Genomic DNA, 20,555 nt, shown 5'->3' with positions numbered 1-20,555 from the left:
AGATCGCTAGGGTCATTCTAACAACATGAATCTTAATATTGTCACGTCTAATTGGTAGAAGAAAATTAGGAGAGATTGGGAGAGGATAACTCATCGGGGTAAGAAAAACCCCTTTGTTCAGCTTAACTGTTGGCAAATCGTCAAATAAAAACCACTTATGATGCCCCCTCAAGAGAAAAGGGAATTGAAATGTCTACATTTTAAAGACATGGCACTATTCATTAAGCTAATACGATTTAAGGACAACTTCTTTTATTGAAGAAATTCTCATCAGGAAAACTCTAGGGGTAGATCTTCTTTATGGAAAACAATTAGACCCTGAGTTAGGGAAGGCGGTGTCTAAGTGCACCGCAGAGCCGGCCCCGGGGAATGTGTCTCCCCACGCGCAGGCACACACACACACGTGCTCCCAGAGGCGCATGGCCGTGCCCTTCTAGGGCTCTCCTCTGTGCGGCAGGATGAAGAGTCCTTGAATCCTTTTCCTTCAGGTCAGTATTTAGGACAGAGAGGAAAGTGCTCTTTTGCCCTGTTGCGACAGCTGCAGAGAAGGGCAAGTGGGGAGCCTACGGGCCAACGTCTGCCAAAGGTCTCTGAGCCTGGGCAGAGTCGTGGTGGTTACAGGCCTGCAGCCTAGCACGCGTGATGTTCCTCTGAGCGCAGGCAGGAAGCTCTGGCCTGCGCCTGGAGGGAAGCACCCAAGAGGCAGATGACAGGAGACTGGCACAGAAATGGAGCATGAGACTGTGCACGGTAATGCCAGCTTAAAATTTTTTTAAATATGCTCCTTCAGTGCCCCAGTACAATCACGAACCCATCCAGCTACCGCTCCTAGTGGTAAAGCAGGGATGCGTGTGTCTGATGTTGATTTCAGGGCACTGCCATAAATCCAAGGCTGTGCTTTTCCCTGAATTGGCTACCATTGCTCCCAGAGCCTTCGCCATCGTTCTTTACGGGAGCGTCGGATAGAGACAAGAATAATCTACAGACCAAGAGCATTGCTCACCAGAAACCCGAGATAAATGCAGGTTGAAAGATTTTTAAAATAAAAATAACTTACAGGCAAACGGAGTTAGCTTCTGTCCCTAGACATAGCCCTGAGTAAAAACTTCAGAAGGAGCAAAAACCCAGGTCACCACTTCAATAGTTCAGACTCTTCATCCATTCACTTTAGCAGAGGGACGTCAGAGTTTTAGAAATCTGTATGCACTTCCGCGCTACTCCTGGAGGCACATCCAGGCCTAGGGACCCCTGTCACCAGGCAAGGCCCTGCCCTTCCCTAGGACAGTCACCTTTTGGGAGGATGCACTGTGGGTGAGATTGGTTCTGGGGCTCCTCCAGGCCACACAGGTCCTCTTGCTCAGTGGGGACGTGAGACCCTGACCCTCACCTCCCCAATACCCAGTGGTAAAATTCCAGGCTGTTGAAAAAGGCTGAGGTGAGCAGCCTCCTTTGATCGGAGCACCTAGGCCTAAGGGGCCTAAGGGGGTGGGGGCCAGGGGGCACAGGTGCACACTGAGCCACGGGAGCCCCAGATGCTTCCAAAACAGCAACCAGAGGGGCTCCAGGTCAGTGCTGGATGCAAAAACATTTGCGAATCCCTGGAATTTTTCCATCTGGATATATCCCGATCAAATTAAGTTAACATAACGTAAGATGTAAAATCTACCCACCCTCAAGAAAGCGTACCGAGGGCACCGGGAGAGGCTGTGCAGGTACCTTCTCACCGGCCCCTGAAATGTGGGCCCCCTTGCTCCTTAGCACCAACCCCATGCAGTATATGTGGCCAAATGGTTCTGGAGTGTCTGTAAAGTCATTTAGTTTGAGATAATCTTACAGTAATTCCTATTTTACAGATTAAAAAATAGCTTCTTCTTTGGGAACCTAAAAAGTTATTACCTTTGCTTGCACTATAAAGTAATTCCGGCTTCTCAATTCTTAACATCTGGCTCTGAATTTAACCACTTACAGCTTTTATTTGCTTGCTTCTGAAATTTCTTACGCCCCAACACACGGGTTATCATTTTTCTACTACACGTATCAGTATCGTGATCTGTAAAAACTTTGGCTTCAGCTACTGGGAAGAACGGACCCTACGGCACACTAGTCCCAAAGACTTCACCAGCCGCTGAACACATCCTCTCCGTGCCGCTTACCTCACTCCTCAGAAGGGTCTGGACACTGCACTTATGGGGGCAGGACACCACCACACAGGGACACTCAGTGTCTTCGTGTTTCTGGAGGGAAAAAAAAGGTGTCATCAGCTTTGAGACATACAGCCCATCTCCCTTCGGATCCTACCTCCACCTCTGTCACCACAAAGACCCAGAGAACCCTCCACTCACTGTCCCTGTTTGGTGTCATTCTAACACATTTGGAGGAGTCCTCACGTTCAAAGTTTAAGAGCCCAAAGGTAAGGTGTCTCAGGAGATCTGCTCCACTCTGACAGGTGAGGACAATCTCGGGAGCACAGTCACAAAGCTGCCTCCACGGGGCAGCACCTCTCTGTGCCCACACAGCCCTGACACGAGAGCACAGACAGGCTCAGCCCTCGCCGTTGCTCACGCTGCAGCCCAGTGTCCAGCCTCTGCTCACAGATCAGGATGGTTTTCCTTTGGCCTCTCAGTTTGGGATCTGGAAATGATGCTTCTCCAATACTTCCAACAGTGTGAGCCACTGGGTCTTTAAATTACTGCCCTGAAACCGTACCTAGATTATCTTTAATGCATGGAAAATATGGACAAATTTTGGTTTAGTCCTTTTTCCCCCCCTAAAGTTTATTTATTTTGAGACAGAGAACGAGAGAGAACACGAGTGGGAGAGGGGCAGAAGAGAGGGAGAGAGCGAATCCCAAGCAGGCTCTGCACTGTCAGTACAGAGCCCGATGTGGGGTGAACTGTGAGATCATGACCTGAGAGGAAACCAAGAGTCGGACACTTAACCTACTGAACGAACCACTCAGGTGCCCCACTTTAGCCCTTCTTTGGATGGTACAAATTTCAACTTTGGAGAGCCTGCATGATGGCAACCGCTGAACCCATGCCCGAAGCACCTGCTGGGCATCTGATCAGTAGCAAAGTTAGGGCATGGAACCCAAGACCCTGGAGAGCACCACCAGACATGTGACGAGAGGCCACCGATGTAGGCAGAAAACACACGTGACCGCAGGCCACATGACACAACATGTGGGACAGGCTCCTGGGGGCAGCATCACTGAGCAAGAAGGGAGCCCGGGTGCTTGCTGTTTTCCTCTGTGACCTGGGACACTTCTGATTCTCCTAATCCGGTTTTCCAGATTAGGGCTCGACAGTTGTGCTGCTGCGAAGCTGAATGACGGGGAGGGTGGCAGGGGGCACTAGCCGAGAGCCTCAATCTGACTAGGCAGGCACAGTGTGGAGCTGGGCACCGCACTCAGCTTGCTTCAGAGTGTTTTTAAGTCCGGGGTCTGTGAGCGCACTGTGCGACGGTCTGCAGTGCAGAGAAGGCACCCACGATTCGAGGCTGCTCTGCTCCTGGGCTTGGGAGAGCTCCCAGAGGGCGCAGCCACACCTGCTCAGAGCTCAACAGAAAGCGCTTGGCTGGGCTGAGCCTGACCAGCAGGCCTCCCATAAGAGGTACCACACGGGGGACACTGGCTTTCCATTTCCCGGCTGTGCGTGGAATCCCCTAGACTTTGTCTTTCAATGGGAAACCCTGGACAAATGGCTCCACCCCCTGCCTCATGTGTAAGTGGGAGGAGCGGCCCTGGATCAGGAGCCTGGAGGGGTCACAGGGCAAACGATGCACAGGTGCCATGCCTCCTTCCTGAACTACCCCTCAATCCCCCTCCATTCCCCAGGCCAGCACACAGGTAATCAGCACTGCGGCAAGGGGAGGCTGGGTGGGGAGCCGGGGCAGGGGTTGGGGAGGGAAGGGTGGGAGGCGAGGCTGGGGCCAGACCCATCTGTATCCTCAAATGTGTGTCTCTGCAGATCCATGGAAGGGTATCTGAACAACAGACTTCCAGAAGTAGGCTTGGGTGTCAGAGGGTACAGACAGGCATTTTAAATGAATCTTGACAGACATTGCCAAACCACCCTCCAATAACCCTGCACAAACCCACTCCTGTCGATAGAACACACACTCCTACACCCTTGTCAATTCTAGCAAACTTTTCAATCTCTGACCACCTGACAGGTGGAAAAGGCCAGGAGTGTAATTTGCAATTTTTTTACATTAAAAAAAATTTTTTTTTTGAGAGTGTGTGTGCATGCGCGTGTGTGCACACAAGTCGGGGAGAGGACAGAAGGGAGGGAGGGAGAGAGAGAATCTCCAGTGGGCTCCACACCCAGTGCTGAGCCTGACTCGGGGCTCGATCTCACAACCGTGAGATCATGACCTGAGCTGAAATCACAAGTCTGATGCTTAACTGACTGGGCCACCCCAGGCGCCCCTGCAATTATTTAATAATGTGTGGTTGGTTAAGTGTATTTTTCATATTTATTAATCATTTCTATTTCCTGTGAATTGCCTTTTCATGGTTTTTGCCCAATGTAGTGGATTGAATAGTGAGCCCCCCAATTCATGTCTCTCCAGAACCTCAGAATACGACCTTATTTGGAAATAGGGTCTTTGTGGCTATAATCAGTTTCGATGGGGCCTCTGAATGCAACCCTGGGAGCCCTTATGAGTGGAGGGGCCACACCCAGAAGAAGGTATCTGAGTAGGGAAAAGGTCCCTCCTGGGGCTCTCGGAGGGAGCAGGGCCCTGACAACAGCCTGGTTTTGGATTTCGGGCGTCCAGAACTGTGAGAGAATAAACTTCTGTTGTTCTAAGCCACCAACTTTGTGGTACTTTCTTACGCCAGCCCCAGGAAAATAATACGCCCAGTAAAAAACCTGATAACCTACTGACACATAAGAATTCTCTCCACACTAATGAATTAGTCTGGTCTATGAAATTACACGTAACCCATGTGCAAGGCATAAGGCATAACTACACAGTAGACACCCACCAAGGACAAGCAGGGGACCAATGACTTCCCATTGACCTGTGTGCCCTTCTCCAACTCTCCCCACTTTCCTCCAGGGAGGAACGCCTGAACCCCAAATCAGAATTTTGTGTTTCTGCTTCCTTTGCTTAAAAAAAAATTTCATTGCACATATATGTGGGCCAAACAAAATACGGTTTTGCTTCGATTGCTTTTGAATTTTATTAAAACGGAACTCTACCCTATGGGTCCTCTGAGAGCCAGCGCAGCATTCTGCCTCTCAGGCTCACGCCCGTGTCACACGAGCGCCAGGCCCACCTGCACTGCTGTCTGGTAACGCCGTCCTACGATTTCCCCGCTCCGTCCCAGTCTGCCGGCTCCACACAACTGATCGGACGCCTGGGGCCGTTTCCAGATTTCTCTGCTCGGTTAGTGTGGCCCTATCTCCTGGTGTGTACGTGTGACAGCTTCTCTCACACAGCTGGGGGAGGGACTGCTAATTAGCTGAGTACATGCACGGTCCACCTAATAAAACACTGCCAAGTGGTTTTCCACAGTGGCTGTACCTGGACGTATTCCCATTACAATACATACATCCTTCCCACAAAATGAGATCTTTAGAATTCTGACTTCCCACAAATTAACAAAACTGTTTCAAGAGACCATATTCGGGGGCACCTGGGTGGCTCAGTCAGTTACGCATCCAACTTCAGCTCAGGTCATGATCTCACAGTTCATGAATTCGAGCCCTGCACTGGGCTCACTACTGTCAGCCCAGAGCCTGCTTCAGATCCTCTGTCCCCCTCTCTTTCTGGCCCTTCCCCACTTGCGCTCTCTCAAATAAATAAATAAAATGAAAAAATAAAAAACAAGTAGAAGTAAATAAAATAAAGAGACCATATTTAACAATTCCCAGACAAAATGTGGAAGGGATTCTCTCCTGGCACTTTAACTTGTGCTGATCGATGGATTAAAACAAAAAACAAACAAACAAAAAACTTGGGGCGCCTGGGTGGCTCAGTCAGTTAAGCATCCAACTTCAGCTCAGGTCATGATCTCACAGTTCCTGAGTTCAGGCCCCACGTGGGGCTCTGTGCTGACAGCTCAGAGCCTGGAGCCTGCTTCGGATTCTGTGTCTCCCTCTCTGTCTGCCCCTCCCCCACTCATGCTAGTGCTCTCTCTCTCTCTCTCTCTCTCTCAAAAATAAACATTACAAAAAATAAATTAATTAAAAAAACTTGAAAACAGCTGATATAATGTCAATACCATGGTTTACACGTAGGAAAGAAATTCTATGAACTGCAGTGGCCCCGGGTTTTGGTTCTGTCAGTGTGTATTTCATCAACGTTTGATGTATGTGACATACTTGATAAAACACAGGAAATGTGGGAGTGTCAGGATGACCTGGGGCTGCAGACACGCCGAAGTCAGAAGGCTGCTGTTTCTGAAAATAAACTTGCAGCAGGAGAGGACCAAACAAAGCGTGCTCCTAGCCGCAAAATGAGACCCGGGAGTCAAATCCCCCACTGACAGGACAGGAGGCCCAGGGCAGGTCCAGGGCAAGTCCCCTCCCGGGCATGTAACTGCCCTGCTGGTGTCAGGGGAGAGGTTCACCAAAGTGATCTCAAGCAGGCACGCCCCTCAATCTCTATTACAGGTCTTGACGGAAACTGACATGTGCCTCAAGCCACCCTCTCGTGTCTGTTTAAAAACTGTTCTCATGGGGCGCCTGGGTGGCTCTGTCGGTTAAGCGTCCGACTTCAGCTCAGGTCATGATCTCACGGTTCGTGGGTTCGAGCCCCGCGTCGGGCTCTGTGCTAACAGCTTGGAGCCTGGAGCCTGCCTGGGATACTGTGTCTCCCTCTGTCTCTGCCCCTCCGCTGCTCTCACTCCCTCTCTCTCTCTCTCTCTCTCTCTCAGAAATAAACATTAAAAAATAAATATATTTTTTAAAATGTCTCTTTACAGCCTCCTCTGTAATTCAGAGTCAGTTACTTATATAGTGTTTAACCGACACTACAATTCTTTCTCAAATGAAAATTAATTCCTGGGTTCTATTCTGCAAATAAAGATAACTGATTTTTGCAAGAAGCAAAGTATAACTTTGGTAGCAACCTAGCAACACATGTAAGTCTGGAGTAGTGCTCATTAGGCATATGTCTCATTCACTTGAATCTAGTCACTGAAGGAATTATTCAATTAGAATGAACACTATTCCCATTTTCCACAGTTCTGAAAAGTCCTTAATAACTAGAAATGTCTACAGAAATCATACAGGAAAAAGATTTCACAAGAGAAGAAAGTCGCAGGTGTCAGAAAGGTGTACAAAGTAAGGTAAATTATAAAGATTATGAATTAGGGTACATCTCATTTCCTACAGAAAAACAAACTTTTCCTAAATTTTGGTCAATAAATGTTCCACAATATCCACCGGGAACCAACAGTGGCCCCCACACCCCGGCCACACGTCTCTGGTCCTCTCCTGCCTGCTGGTCCCATCAGTCAGGGTGCTCCCAGCAACCTCTCCCCTCCCCCGCCTCTCAGTAACGTCTGCCCTTCCTGCCGCCCCCACACTCTCCGGCTCCCTCTGCCTCTGGGGCACCAGTCTCCTGACCCTTCCACACCGGCCACTCCTTTGCTAGACGCCTCCCCCCTCAGCAGCCTGTAAACGTTCATGTGCCCCAGGCCTCTGTCCTCGGACCCTGGCTCTCCTCCTCGCTGGCCCCAGTGCCAAAGCTACAAGGACCACCTCATCAAGCCACACCCGCAGCCCAGACCAACTCCCCGACCCCCCTCCCGAGCCTGTTTCGCTCTACTGGGCCCCCCTCCGTAGACACTTCAGTTGCTCCAGCTGCTCTAGTTACAAATGCTGGGTGCCATCCTTCACATTCTCCACAGTCAAGCCACCAGCTAATCCCTCCGCCTGTACCTTCCAAACGTGCCCCTGTGCACCGGCTCCTCCCTCCTTCCTCCTGCGCAGGCCAATACCGTGCCTTGCCTGCATGTTTTCCTCTTACCCTACGTCTACCTGGGACACCTGCCAGAGCGCTGCCCGTAACGGGGAACTCTGACATCACCCCCTTGCTCATGGCTGCCCGCTGCCTGCCCCCACCCTCTCCTCTGCACTGTGCCTCTGCCCCGGGCCTGGGAGCCATACGGGCCTCTCGCGGTTCCCGAAACCCGCTTGCCAGGCCAGTTCCCTCTGCCCAGGGCACTCTCCCTGCACCGGCCACTGACGGCCTCGGGGACGCCAGCCCTCATCAGCCCTCTTCCCACGATGCTAGTGTGTTGTTCTTCACAGTACAAGCTGCTACCACACAGTATGTCTGCGTGTTAATCACCTCGTCCCACTGGAAGGTGAACCTTACCACCGAACCCCCGGCTCCCAGAACGGTGCCCAGCACGCAGCAGGCGTGCAGTGAATATTTGTTCAAGAAATGGACAAACATTTGAGGGTTACTGTACCACTGACTGTTTTCAAAGTCTGTCCTCTGCTCCCAACATCTCTTTCTAATTTACAGATAAGGGATCTGATTTCTGCCACATGCACAATACAGACCTGTGCCAAAATAATCGAGGTATGAAAAATGTTAAATCTGCATCTCTCTCCAAGACAGACAGCTGCACTTCAATACCGCAGGATGAATTACCCTAGTGAAGTGGTGACTACGTCCCAGAGCTGCTTAAAAGATGAGGCAATCCCAGAAGATTTTGAGGACATTTCCTGGGACAAAAGAAAATTTCTACCTTTTTTGATAATCAGTCTTCATTTTTTTGGCATCCCAAGGGATAGTCAATCAAAGCAACGGGGAAATGTTAATTACTCAAATCAAAATGGGCAAAAACAAAAAAAGCTGGACTGTGACTTAAAGTCAGATGAGAACTGCTATTTACTCCTGTCTTCTCTCTTTGTTCCTCTTAGAAGAGTCGTTTTGAACGCTATTCTGTGACAAATTACACCTGGACTGAGCAGCAGGCAGGGGAGACGGGAGGGCCGGGCACCTGCAGCGTGATCATCGGGACCTGACTTTTGCAGTGGCTGCACGTGGCCTCCCGGTACTTGCAGGCCTTTTCCACGTGGTCACGCAGGTCTCTTCTCAACACTTTCTCTTTGCAGTCAGCGCGGACACACGACAGCTCTTCAAACTGACAATCATTCTTTAAATGCACCTGTAAAACAAACGCTTCAAAATTCTTAATTGGCATAGAAATTCGATCGGAAATACCAGATTCCAGCCTCTACGCAGCTAACTCCTCCAGAAATGTTTCCATCCGCCACCAGACTAGGTTTCATAGAGAAGGGTGGCAAACATACTGGGAGACGATGAATTTCATATTCTATTTAGCGATTACTCAAACTATACTGCTTTTCATAGGAGCAAGCCGACTCTCCTCCCTGGGCAAATGAATGGTTATCTGCTAAGGACTTTGTTTTATTCCAATTCAAATATCCTGGGGCGCCTGGGTGGCTCAGTCAGTTAAGTGTCTCACTCTGGTTCAGGGCATGATCTCACGGTTTGTGAGTTCGAGCCCCACGTCAGGCTCTGTGCTGTCAGCATGGGACCTGCTTCAGATCCCCTGTCCCCCTCATTCTCTGCCTCTCCCCCACACTTGCGCGTGTGCACACGCTGTCTCTCTCTCAAATATAAATAAACATTTTTAAAAAAAAGTCCAATTCAAATATCTTCCAGGATAAAATATGATGCTAATCAAAAGACGTAAGATGTTGAGTTTCATGATTTTAAAAAAAAAAAAAGAGAGAGAGAAAGTTTTAATGAGCCTTCCAAAATTAAAAATCAGTTCAGATTTCTTTCCATTCTAAATAGGCTGGGGGTGTTTAAAAACCAGTTGGCAATTCTGCCAACGTCATAAAAATAACACTCGGTACCCAAGTGGCTTGGGCCGCCTTCATGTCTGGTTGTGTTTTGGACATCAACGTAAACGTGGTCTTTCCGGTGCACACCAGCCTGCACGCTTGGGAAGCGCCTTCCTCACAGTAGGCCCGACCCTGACCCCCACCGCCCCGGGGACTTACCAGCAGGTGTCCCAGGGTCAACTGCTCCGTGCAGCCCCCGCCCTCGTTCCTGCAGTAGATCTGAAGAGCCAGAATCTCTCTCTTGCAGCAATTATCCTTAAACACCTGAAATGGAATGACGGTTGTCTTAGAGGATTAATGTTTCTTCATCTCCACACGCTGCCACTTCAGACAAGGCAAGGCCACTTTAAAAAAACCACCAGAGCATCTCTTAAGTGGACCTCAGGAAGCATTAAGGACTATCTTAATTTCTAATTTCTAAAGTAGAATGAAGGAGCTGTCCCCACTAAGAGACACAATTTAAATAATACAACCTCAACTACCTTCTTTTATTAGATAAGCCAAAAGAAAACAAGTTCCACTGAATAATTAAAGATCACTTTGGAGCATCCAAACATTTTGAATGGACTCTGATGTAACTTCAACTTCAACTGCCCTGGGGGCACACCAGGACTGGGTTCATATTTGACTCTGGAGACTTCCAGGAGTCAACTCTGTGGGGGACAGCTACGGGTGTGGGTGGCAGGACCCACTACGACTCAGGCCTTTTCAGATCGCTTGCTAAAGAAACACCAAAATTGGGGCGCCTGGGCGGCTCAGTCGGTTAAGTGTCTGACTTCGGGTCAGGTCATGATCTCACGGTTCATGAGTTCAAGCCCCGCGTCGGGCTCTGTGCTGACAGCTCGGAGCCTGGAGCCTGCTTCGGATTCTATGTCTCCCTCTCTCTCTGACCCTCCCCCGTTCATGCTCTGTCTCTCTCTATCTCAAAAATAAACATTTAAAAAAATTAAAAAAAAAAAAAGAAACAGAAAAACTACTGTAAAAGATCACACTCTGCAGATGGTTTAGAAAACATTTGTTTTGGTTCTTTCTCCTAAGGCTGTGTCGCTCATAACTCATTTTTCACCAAAAAGGGGGCAGCATTAGCCAGCCACTGAAACAAACTCTTTTAAATAAATACTGCAAAGATGGAAGTTAATCCAGTAATGAAAATGTTTCCCCCTTTTAAAAATTTTTTAATATTTATTTATTTTTGAGAGAGAGAGACAGAGAGAGAGAGAGAAGGAGGGAGGGAGGGAGGGAGAGAGAGACAACCATAGCATGAGCAGGGGAGGAGCACAGGCACAGGGAGACACAGAATCCGAAGAGGCTCCAGGTTCTGAGCTGTCAGCACAGAGCCCCATGTGGGGCCTGAACTCACCAACCATGAGATCATGACCTGAGCTGAAGTTGGGTGCTTAACTGACTGAGCCACCCAGGTGCCCCGAAAATGTTTCCCTTTGAAAATGAAACCTTCCTTCAATTTTACTTTTCCTTTAGAGAATAAGCATCCTCCCTCCTTCTAGTAACAGAGTCTATACCATCTTAGTCTTCAGGCATTTCTAAGAAACTCCTCTATATGTTACTGTTCTAGAACAGTAAACAAAACAAGGATCTTAACATGACTTTCTCAACTCCACAGGCAAAGAAATAGAATCAACAGCTGCTATGAGTTAAAAATAAAGTAATTTGGAGTCAAATCTAATCCTTTATAAACATGACTTTTTAAAAAACACACTAAAGTCACCAAACAGGTATTTTTAGCCAGTAAGAAATAAGTTTCTTTTTTGTGGCATTAAGTTCCCTAAGTCATTTGAGTTCAACATTACAGATAAAAAACATAGGTTGGAAACATCAAAACAGTGAAAGGACAGAATCTTAGGGCTGAGCTTATTTACTGTCACTGTCCCAGGGTACGAATGTGGAGCCTGAGGCCGCACCGTGACCGCAGAGGCCGATCCCGGGCTCTGGACCCCACACTCCCATGAGGACCCAAGGCATCAGTCGGCATCATTTAAGATGCTCCAACAAAACCAGATCAATGCCACTGAAAACTAGGGCTAGTAACTCTGAACAATGAAACAGACAAGTCTGCTGTTTGAACCTCTTCTCTCAATCACCCAGGTCCAATCCATGTTCACAAGTTAGTGACCCTGCAAGGATAAGGGGTAGAGTTGAGGGACGTGTTTTCCTAACAGCCCCCTCCCTTTTGCTGACTGCAATCTGGAGCAGCCAGTAATCGCTGAGGAACACAAGGTACGTGCACATTTTGCCCGTTCTGTCTCTCAACTGTCCAGGGACTTATGCTGGGGGCCCTAGCTCTGAACCCCCACGTCACTGCACTCACCTGGGCCGCCCTGACGACAAACCCAATACGTAAAGTGCTCTGGGCAGGAAAACCCCAGAGCAAGAATTTTACTGTGCAATTTAATGACCGACATTTAAAAAATTGGTAGGTTCATCAATCAAAATATCAGTACCACACATTTTTACTGATATTTTAAGTACTTTAAGAATGAGTCGTTTCAAACCAAAAGTGTGCCTATCAGGGTCTGACAATGCGTAGATGACCAGAGGCGCTGTGGTGGGGATCCGAGCCCCAGGAGGGAAGCTGGTGGGAGGCCCCTGCTCAGTCCTCTGAGAGCGTGCACTGAGGTCGAGAGCTTTTGCTGGCACACCTAATCACGTGGGGAGGGCAGGGCTGAAATCCTGCATCCGTCTAAGGACTTGGAGATAACGCGCAGGGGGCAGGCAGACAGCAAGTCCCGCGGAGCCCCGAGACCTGCGCTCTAGGAGCCGAACCCCAGCTGTCTGGGGCAAAGGCCCGAGAGGTGTATCTCTGTGTTTCACTTATACCTCCCGGAGTCTCAGGAGGTGGTGCCACTACTGTCACAGGTGAGGAGACAGGTTCAGAGGGTGAAGCACCTGGCCGAGGTCACCCGGCTGAGCAGCCGCTGTGTGTGTCCAGTGCCCATGCGACACAGTTCCTGCCTGGCTCCTGCAGCACCGCCCTGACACCCCGAGATACGGTCAGCGTGCCCGGAGCCCTGGATGCAAACTATACGCACAGTACCACGTGAGCAGTTGACACGAGAATTTCTTAAGCCCCCAAGGATACCTTATCTTTGATGATGCCTTCTTGACACGCGGTACATTTTGGGCTGGAGGAGCTGAGGGGAGAACACACAGCAAAGACATTAGACAGAGCGCGAGTCCTGTTCTCACGTGCAGCATTACGGCCAAGCATGCTGTGCGGAGTTCAGACCGGCGGCCAGAGCTCCGGGATGCCATGCTCTACTGGCTTCAAGTATCAAGCCACAGAAGAAAAGGGCTCAATTTTTTTGACGGTGATTTTTCATCAGGAAGTTTTTAAGCAGAGCAGCTTAGATCAGTCCCACTTGGAAAGCCCCTTTCAATTAAAAGTGAAATTTTATTTCAGAAACCAAAACTAGCTCTCCGTGGAAGAGCTCTTCCGTGTGAGCACCCACAGCTTACTGGGAGGCCTACAAACGGTCTTGCTTTACGAAAACGGCCAGTACTTTCTCCATATGTTATTTTCCTTCACGATACACTGAAAAGCCAATGCAATTCTGCAGTTAACAGTGCGAGAATCTGAAACTGACCCTGTGTATGAAAACCGTTCATCCACTACATCATTCGTGTCCCCAAACGCAGGACACGAGCCACTGCTCCCCCGCTGCCCATTTTTGGACTTGATTCTAACTGCATCTTGTGTCTGGAAACCACCTCCTAGATATTAAAAATAAAACTAAGTCTGACCCTCTTTATGTCCACGGCCCCTGCCCGAGACAGGGAGTCAGCGGAGGCTTTGGGAAGGAGGGGGCAGGGTTGACAAGTATGTACCGGGGCCGTGGGCAGAGTGGGGAGGTTCCACAAGCCTGGAAAGCCAGGCAGGAAAACTGAGTGTTGATGGGAGACTTAATGTGTTTTTAAGTAAAAGGTCATTCATGTAGACTATACTAATATGAAGCTTGTGCTAAATTGCTTTAATCATATGAATCTTTTTATATCCATAGACCCAGAGCTGAGTAGCATCCGGATAGGATCCCTTGATACCTGCAAAAACATGGAGCAGGATGAGAGCCAGGAGCAGAAAAAGGAGGGACACCAGAAGAGGAACAGCCCTCTGGATGCTCTGCCCCAGGAGCCCCTGCCCCCCACAGCCAGCAGCCCTCCCCCCTGGCCCGGAGCTGCAGTCCAGGTGTCTGCGTTAAGAGAAATCAGGTGCTCTGAGTCTACGCTGCCATCACTAAGCTGGACTCAAGAGCCGTTTTCCCCACAAGCAGGGGAAGCAGAGTTCACCGTCCACAGCATGTGGATAAGACCACAGCCGGAAGTGCCCAGGAGGAGGAGGACAGGGAGGGAGGCTGCCTGCTGTGTGATTCTCAAGGGCCCTGCCCTCAGTGGTGAATCAGGAAGAGAGGAGTGGGCAGACTTCCCAGGCCCCTGTGCCCTGGCAGTGGAGACCAAGTCTGAGAGCATCCTGCCATAACCCCCAGTGCCCGGCACGATGACCAGAAAATACCGGGGGATGAACCAAAATGCTTTCTCAGACAAAGTTATTTGTGCTGTAGAACTCCAGCCCGCCTCCCCAGATTCCCTGAGTGATTCTAAAATGGCACCAACATTGACAAGGGCTTCCAAGGGCTCATGTGTGCTTTGCTTACACTTGCTGGGTGAGTGTGGGCACTCTGGGTTCCTAGCTAGGTTCCCGTCCTGCTGGCCCCGTCCTCAGTCTCTGCCCCCCACCCCGAGCACCTGCACTTTGAGGGCTCCTTCGGCCTTTGCTGATGGGCGTGTCTCCTGTACAGAGCCGTGAGCTTCTAGAGCAAAAATCAGCAACACAGGTGGGGGGCGGGGGGGCATCAGGGCACCAGGGCCAGCGTGGTGAGTGCCATGAGGAAGGTGGCAGGTGCGGGAGTGACTGCTGAGAGGTGCTTGTGGGGAGAGGAGACAGCAGTCTGGGGGACGGGGCTGGGTGGTCCAGGCCGCGCGTCACAGAAGCCTTGGAAAACCCAAGCACGACGTCCTCTTGGCTTTCCCTGGATGATCACGGGCCGGGCTCTGAGAATTTTATTTGGGTTTCTTCAGAGCTTTTAACCTTTACAGAGTTTACTGTTTAGGGAAGTGAAGAAGGGGGCGGGGGAGAGGCCGGAGAAGCCCAAGACGCGGCGAGGGCCGACGCGGGCAGCAGGACCCACCTCAGCAGGGCCGCCATGCAGGTCTCACAGAACCGGTGTCCGCACTCCGTCTGCTTCGGGTTACACAGCACCAGGCGGCACTTCTCGCACTTGTACTTGTCCTCCACGGTCTTCACAAACCTTTCTTTGTAACCTCCTTGCTCGGGGACGAACACGGACGTCCCGGCGCCGCGGTCAGGGTGCAGCTTCAGCGGCGGGTTCGTCTGCAGGGTGCCGGGGGATTCCATCTTTTTACTTGACTCCATGTCAGGAAGGAGAGATTCTGCGGAAAAGCAACAGCACTTAGTAAGACGTGTCACGTCGTCCTGCGCACGAAGCAAGAAACGTGGCTTTGGAAATGGGGAAGTGCCTGAGAGCCGAGGGGGCTTCTCCAGGTCACCGACCTCACAGGGACCCTCCCAACTCGAATGTGTGACGGGAACGAGCTTGAGCAAGCGTGCCTCTCTCCTTCCCACTCCACCCACCGTTACTGTTAACGTGACCATTCAAAAAGCTTCTGAAGACATCAGTTGTGTCTCTAAAGGTTCTCTGAAATACAGGTAGCAGCACTTTGCTGTGCTGTAACTTAAACGTGTAGGTGTCAGTCCGACGTCCTGGCCAAAGCAACGGCCATCCCCAGCCAATTTTACTTCTTGGTTAGCCTCACTGCCGAGGACAGTCCCCGGGGCGTGACTCAGGCGTGGCCTGCCATCGCCGTGGAGCCTGTGCTGGGAACAGCGCCGCCCCTCCAGCAGCAGCAGGTACTGTCCGCCTCCGCATGCTGCTCTTCCCCCCGAGCAGACCCCACAGACCCCACGAGGCACCCACAAGCTCCGATCCGGGCGCACCGTGACCGGCACCTGCTTTCCACCAGCCAGGCCCACCTCATCAGCCCTGCGCCAACACGGCCCCCCGCTGCACACGCCGGAGCTTCAGGGTTGCACCCCCTGTGGATATGCAGGCCTTCCGTGCCTGGGGCGGAGCTGGCAGAGGGGACATGGGGACTGAACGGGTCTCCAGTGCCTGTCTGGACACGCTCTCCTAGCGCACAAGGTGGCAAGTGTGGTGGGTTCCCACCTGCAAGTTCCCGTCAATAGGCAAAAGAAGCATTTCCTGGATATGAGCCACCAAGACCCCTGCGTGCGTGGACCCTCCAGCTGAAGCGCATGGCAGCACGTCCGGCCAACCTGCGGAGCAATTTCCTTAAGACTCACCAGGTCGGGGCACCTGGCGGCTCAGTCAGTTAAGCATCCAACTCTGGAGTTTTGGCTCAGGTCATGATCTCACAGTTCATGGGATCAAACCCTGAGTCAGCGCAGAGACTGCTTGGGATTCTCCCTTTCCCTCTCTGTCTCTTTCTGTCTCTCTGTCTCTCTCTCTCTCTCTCTTCCAGCTCATGCTCTCTCCATCTCAAAATAAATAAACCTTTTAAAAACCCAAAAAAACCTCACCAGATCTCTCAAAAGGACACCGTGTTCTTGCTCGATCCATTTATTTCTGTTACTTACAAAAATAAGGGCCAAATTCCTTCTACTTACAAGGCCCCGGGGTCTGTCCCCCATCGCCTTCCCCTCTCTCCTTAGTGCCAGGCCACCACGAGCCAGTGTGGGGGCCCCCAGTGCACCCCGGGTTTGCTGGAACGAGCCCTCACGCCGGGCCGCAGGGTGAGGGTGGGGAGCCCACTCCCCGGAGCCTCGTTCTGCCTCATGTGGGGCTGGAAGAATGAACGTTTCACAACCCGAGACATATGCAATGCCAGCAGCCTAACATCTGACAGATAAATGAATTAGTGTTCTAGCCACACTCGGGCTAGTTTTAATAAAATAGAACATCACTGTGGTGAAGTGTGGGAGCCTCCTGTGAAATCCATCTATTTATGAAAACAACAACAACAAAGATTTTAAAATGACCTCAAAAGGCCAGCAGCCCTTTGCTCACAAATTTGTTGATCAGAATCCTGTTCATGAAGACGCGAAGCGGGAGGTGCCTCGGGCTCGCTCTGCCCGTCAGAGACAATGGTTGTCCAGGAGCCGATCCGCTGCCACCTGCGACGGCTGGTGACCTCTCCCACTCCCCACCTCAGGCCCTTGCTTCTGCAGATGCTCTAGGTTGACCCCCGCCCCCGTTCCCGCGGACCGCACCTCCCCACCTTCTCCAGGGGGCTCAGCTCCGCCAACCCCACTCGCCCGACCCCTCTTGCCCTGTCTGTACTTTCTCCACAGCACTTCCCACCTTCCGACACTGCATGCTCATCGCTTACAGTGTCTCTCCTGCGGCAGAGCCTGAGCTCCCCGGACACATGGGGTTTGTTGACGGAAAACGCCAGGTACCTAGAAGAGTGTCTGATGGGCAGAAGGCACCCGGTACACATCTGCTGAGCTAATCACGGAGGGAAAGGTGAGGTGTGAGCCATTAGTACCAAGCTGTGTTTCTATGACAACCGACTCTTCCAGGAAAAGAAAACTCCTCAGCTTTTGGATATGGTCTTGGAGATTCTAGCCTTGAAAACTCCTTCTTGGCTTATAAATAATTTGTGACTTTGGTATCTTAGCCAATAGTGCTTAGGAAGCTATGTGTTCAATAAACAGTCTGTAATGAGAAATACTTGATTCTTTAAAGGTGAACTTCCTATTTCGAGCCTGAGAGACAATTCACTTTGGATCAAACTAACGATAAATGATGTCCATTTACCCACAACATGTCATAGTCTGTATAAGCAAGTATACAGTTTGGGATCTTTGGTTTTTGCAGGCCATCGAAGAGAAGTGAACAGATATGCAGAACGTATCCCAGGCACATCAAAGAAAACATCACAGCAGCCCTGTCCCGAAGGGCAGAGGCCAGCCCACAGCCAGCAGGCCTGTCGGGACTCACCTGTAACGCAGGGTGTCGGCATGGGCATCTCTGTCTGCAATGGGCCACTGTGGGCCTCTGACAATCCTACCCAGCATCCCTGCATCTCGTCCCATGCATGCCCCATTCCTGATCTAGGTTGCGAGCTGGAGAATGAGCCTTTGGGAAGGAGGGAAAGATGCCCCGCAGTGCTTACACTGCAGGAGCCAGAGACCTCCTGTGCCTTGTATTCATAAGGGAAGAAAAAGAAGCATAAGACAATGGTCTAAACGTGTAATGTCCATAATAGGCAAATCCACTGAGACAGAAAACAGATTCATGACTGCCAGCGCTGAGGGAGGGGGAGCATGTACTGATGGGCACGGGGTTTTCTGCTGGGGTAACGGAGGTGTTCAGGAACCGGACGGTGGGGATGGGTGCACGGCTCTGTGAATACACAACAACCCACTGAACCAGACACTTTATTCTTTTTTTTAAATGTTTTAATGTTTATTTGAGAGAAAGAGAGAGAGAGAGAGTGAGCGAGCAGGGGAGGGGTGGGGAGGGAGAGAGAGAGACAGAAAGAATCCCAAGCAGGCTCTGTGCTGTCAGCACAGAGCCCGATGCGGGGCTCAAACTCATGAACCGTGAGATCATGGCCTGAGCCAAAACCAAGGGTCAGATGCTCGACTGACTGGGCCCCCTGGTTCAGGCGCCCCTGAACCAGACGTACGAGGGAGCACTGTGAGATTTTCATTTATACCGTAACAGTACATGCTGTCAGAGAAGACAGCAAGCAACCAATACGGGGGAGTGAAGTGTGAAAAGCAAGTACCAGACCCCCTGACCTCGACGACCCAGAGGCAGACACTCCCTTCTGGGGTTCTGGGAGGGCGTATAGACATCCGGGAACGGCAAATGCACATAAAGAAAACTTGCCTTTCTTTTTCCCTCCACACAAACTGTGTTGCACATGCAAGTTGATCGACAGCTTCCTTTTGAAAGCAGCGCCACGTTCTGACCGTTTTTCCCCATCAGCGTATACAGATCTACGTCACTACCCTGAAGGGCTGCGCACAGCAGTCCACTGGACGCTTCACCATAGTTTATACAACCACTTCTACTAATGGACAGTTAGGCTGGTGCTGGTGCTTTGCGATTGTGAGCAATCTGCAGTGAACATTCTTGAACACCTATCTTCGCACGTTTAGGAAAGCTTACAGCGACAGAACTGCCGGGTCAGAGGTGATGTGTATCTCACAGGACCGTAATCACGCCAAACACTTGTAAAAGGTTGCACATTACGGATTCCCTCCAATGTTCACTAAACTAGTAAACAGATATCATTTCAGAGAACCACAGCCCATTTCACTCAAATGCTGACGCTTCCCACTTTACTCTGGCCTCAGCAGTGTTTTCTGGAGAGGGCTGCTGGCCACACGGTTGTACAAACTCCAGGGCTCCCAGCCTGCGAATGCCGGGGGGCACACCCACTGCCCTTCTACGTGGTAGGAACACCCTTCTCCAGGAGCGACTCTGCAAAGGCTGGCCAAACTAACCACATTTTATTTCATAAACACAACATACCCACAACAGCTCTGTTCCTCACACGTCAGGGACACAGGGATGAGATCGTCCCTGCCCTTAGAGAGTTTTCAGGGAGTCACAAGGATGTGGGCACTCCAGGATCAACAAACAGCGGACATGAAGAAACACCACCCAGGAGTTACAAAGGGCTGCAGGTCTTCAAAAGAGAAAGATATCACCTCGGTTTTGGGGAGATCTGGGCTTCATGAATTGGACTGGTGGCATCACTTCAATTCCAACAGAAGAGAACAAGAAGGAGCAGCAGGAGACACAGCACAGGCAGGTGGTCATGGAGAGGAACCTGGTGTTAGGGGCTCTGGGGAGGAGCCAGACAGGCAGGACATCTGGCACTGAGTGGCCTGGGTGGTAAGGCTGGCCGGTGTCCTTCGCTGCAGTGGATCCTTGGGCACAGCATTTATCCTCAGGGCCCCACTTCTTCTCTTCACCTGAAAAGCAGATACTACCCCTAACTGTCATAGGACTATCAGGAGTCAGTGTAATACTGTATGTCACATCTGTCTGCATACAGAGAAGACACGTCCTCCCGTCAACAGTGGTCAGGGGGTCTGACAAGGATTGGGCTGTTTTCCTCATCTAACTTAGATAGCCCCCAAGCCTGGTTTAAAAAGCCCCTTGGGGAGGGGAGGGGAGGGGAGGGGAGGGGAGGGGCGGGAAGGGAAGGGAAGGGAAGGGAAGGGAAAGGAAAAGCAGAGAAAAGAAAAGGAAAGAAAAGGAAAAGAAAGAAAGAAAAGGCATCCAGATTGGAAAGGAAGAAGAAAAACTATTTCTGTTTTCAGAGGACATAACCTTATATATACAACTCACTTAGGGAATCAACTAAAAATGAGTTAAACTAATAAACTTATTTAGCAAAGCTGCAGAATAAAAGATCAATATATAAGAGTCCATTTTATTTTTTTATTTTTAAAGTTTATCTATTTTGAGAGAGAGAGAGCGAGTGAGCGTACATGGGTGGGGGAGACAGAGAGGAAGAGGGAGAGAATCCCAAGCAGGCTCGCACTATCAGCATGTAGCCTGACGTGTAACTCAAACTCACAAACCATGAGATGACATCCTGAGCTGAAATCAAGAGACAGATGCTTAACCGACTGAG

The 20,555-nt window shown here is 50.5% G+C and overlaps 1 protein-coding gene across 7 annotated transcripts in view; it reads right to left on the bottom strand.

The window, feature by feature from the left end:
• The window catches only part of TRAF3 (TNF receptor associated factor 3), a 118,594-nt gene that overhangs the window by 19,173 nt on the left and 78,866 nt on the right, over positions 1-20,555 (bottom strand). For all 7 annotated transcript variants that reach the window (XM_053224966.1, XM_053224965.1, XM_053224970.1 and 4 more), the window contains 5 exons: positions 15,044-15,305; positions 12,940-12,991; positions 10,002-10,106; positions 8,969-9,136; positions 2,154-2,234 (listed from right to left, as the gene is read on the bottom strand). In XM_053224966.1, coding sequence (XP_053080941.1) covers positions 2,154-2,234; positions 8,969-9,136; positions 10,002-10,106; positions 12,940-12,991; positions 15,044-15,288 — 651 coding nt within the window. In that variant the 5' untranslated portion in view covers positions 15,289-15,305. The remainder of the gene's footprint in view (positions 1-2,153; positions 2,235-8,968; positions 9,137-10,001; positions 10,107-12,939; positions 12,992-15,043; positions 15,306-20,555) is intronic.

Source organism: Acinonyx jubatus, chromosome B3 (genome assembly GCF_027475565.1).
Source record: "Acinonyx jubatus isolate Ajub_Pintada_27869175 chromosome B3, VMU_Ajub_asm_v1.0, whole genome shotgun sequence".
NCBI lineage: Eukaryota > Metazoa > Chordata > Mammalia > Carnivora > Felidae > Acinonyx > Acinonyx jubatus.
Note: the sequence above shows the minus strand (reverse complement) of the source record. Positions and strands in the feature narration are given on the sequence as shown.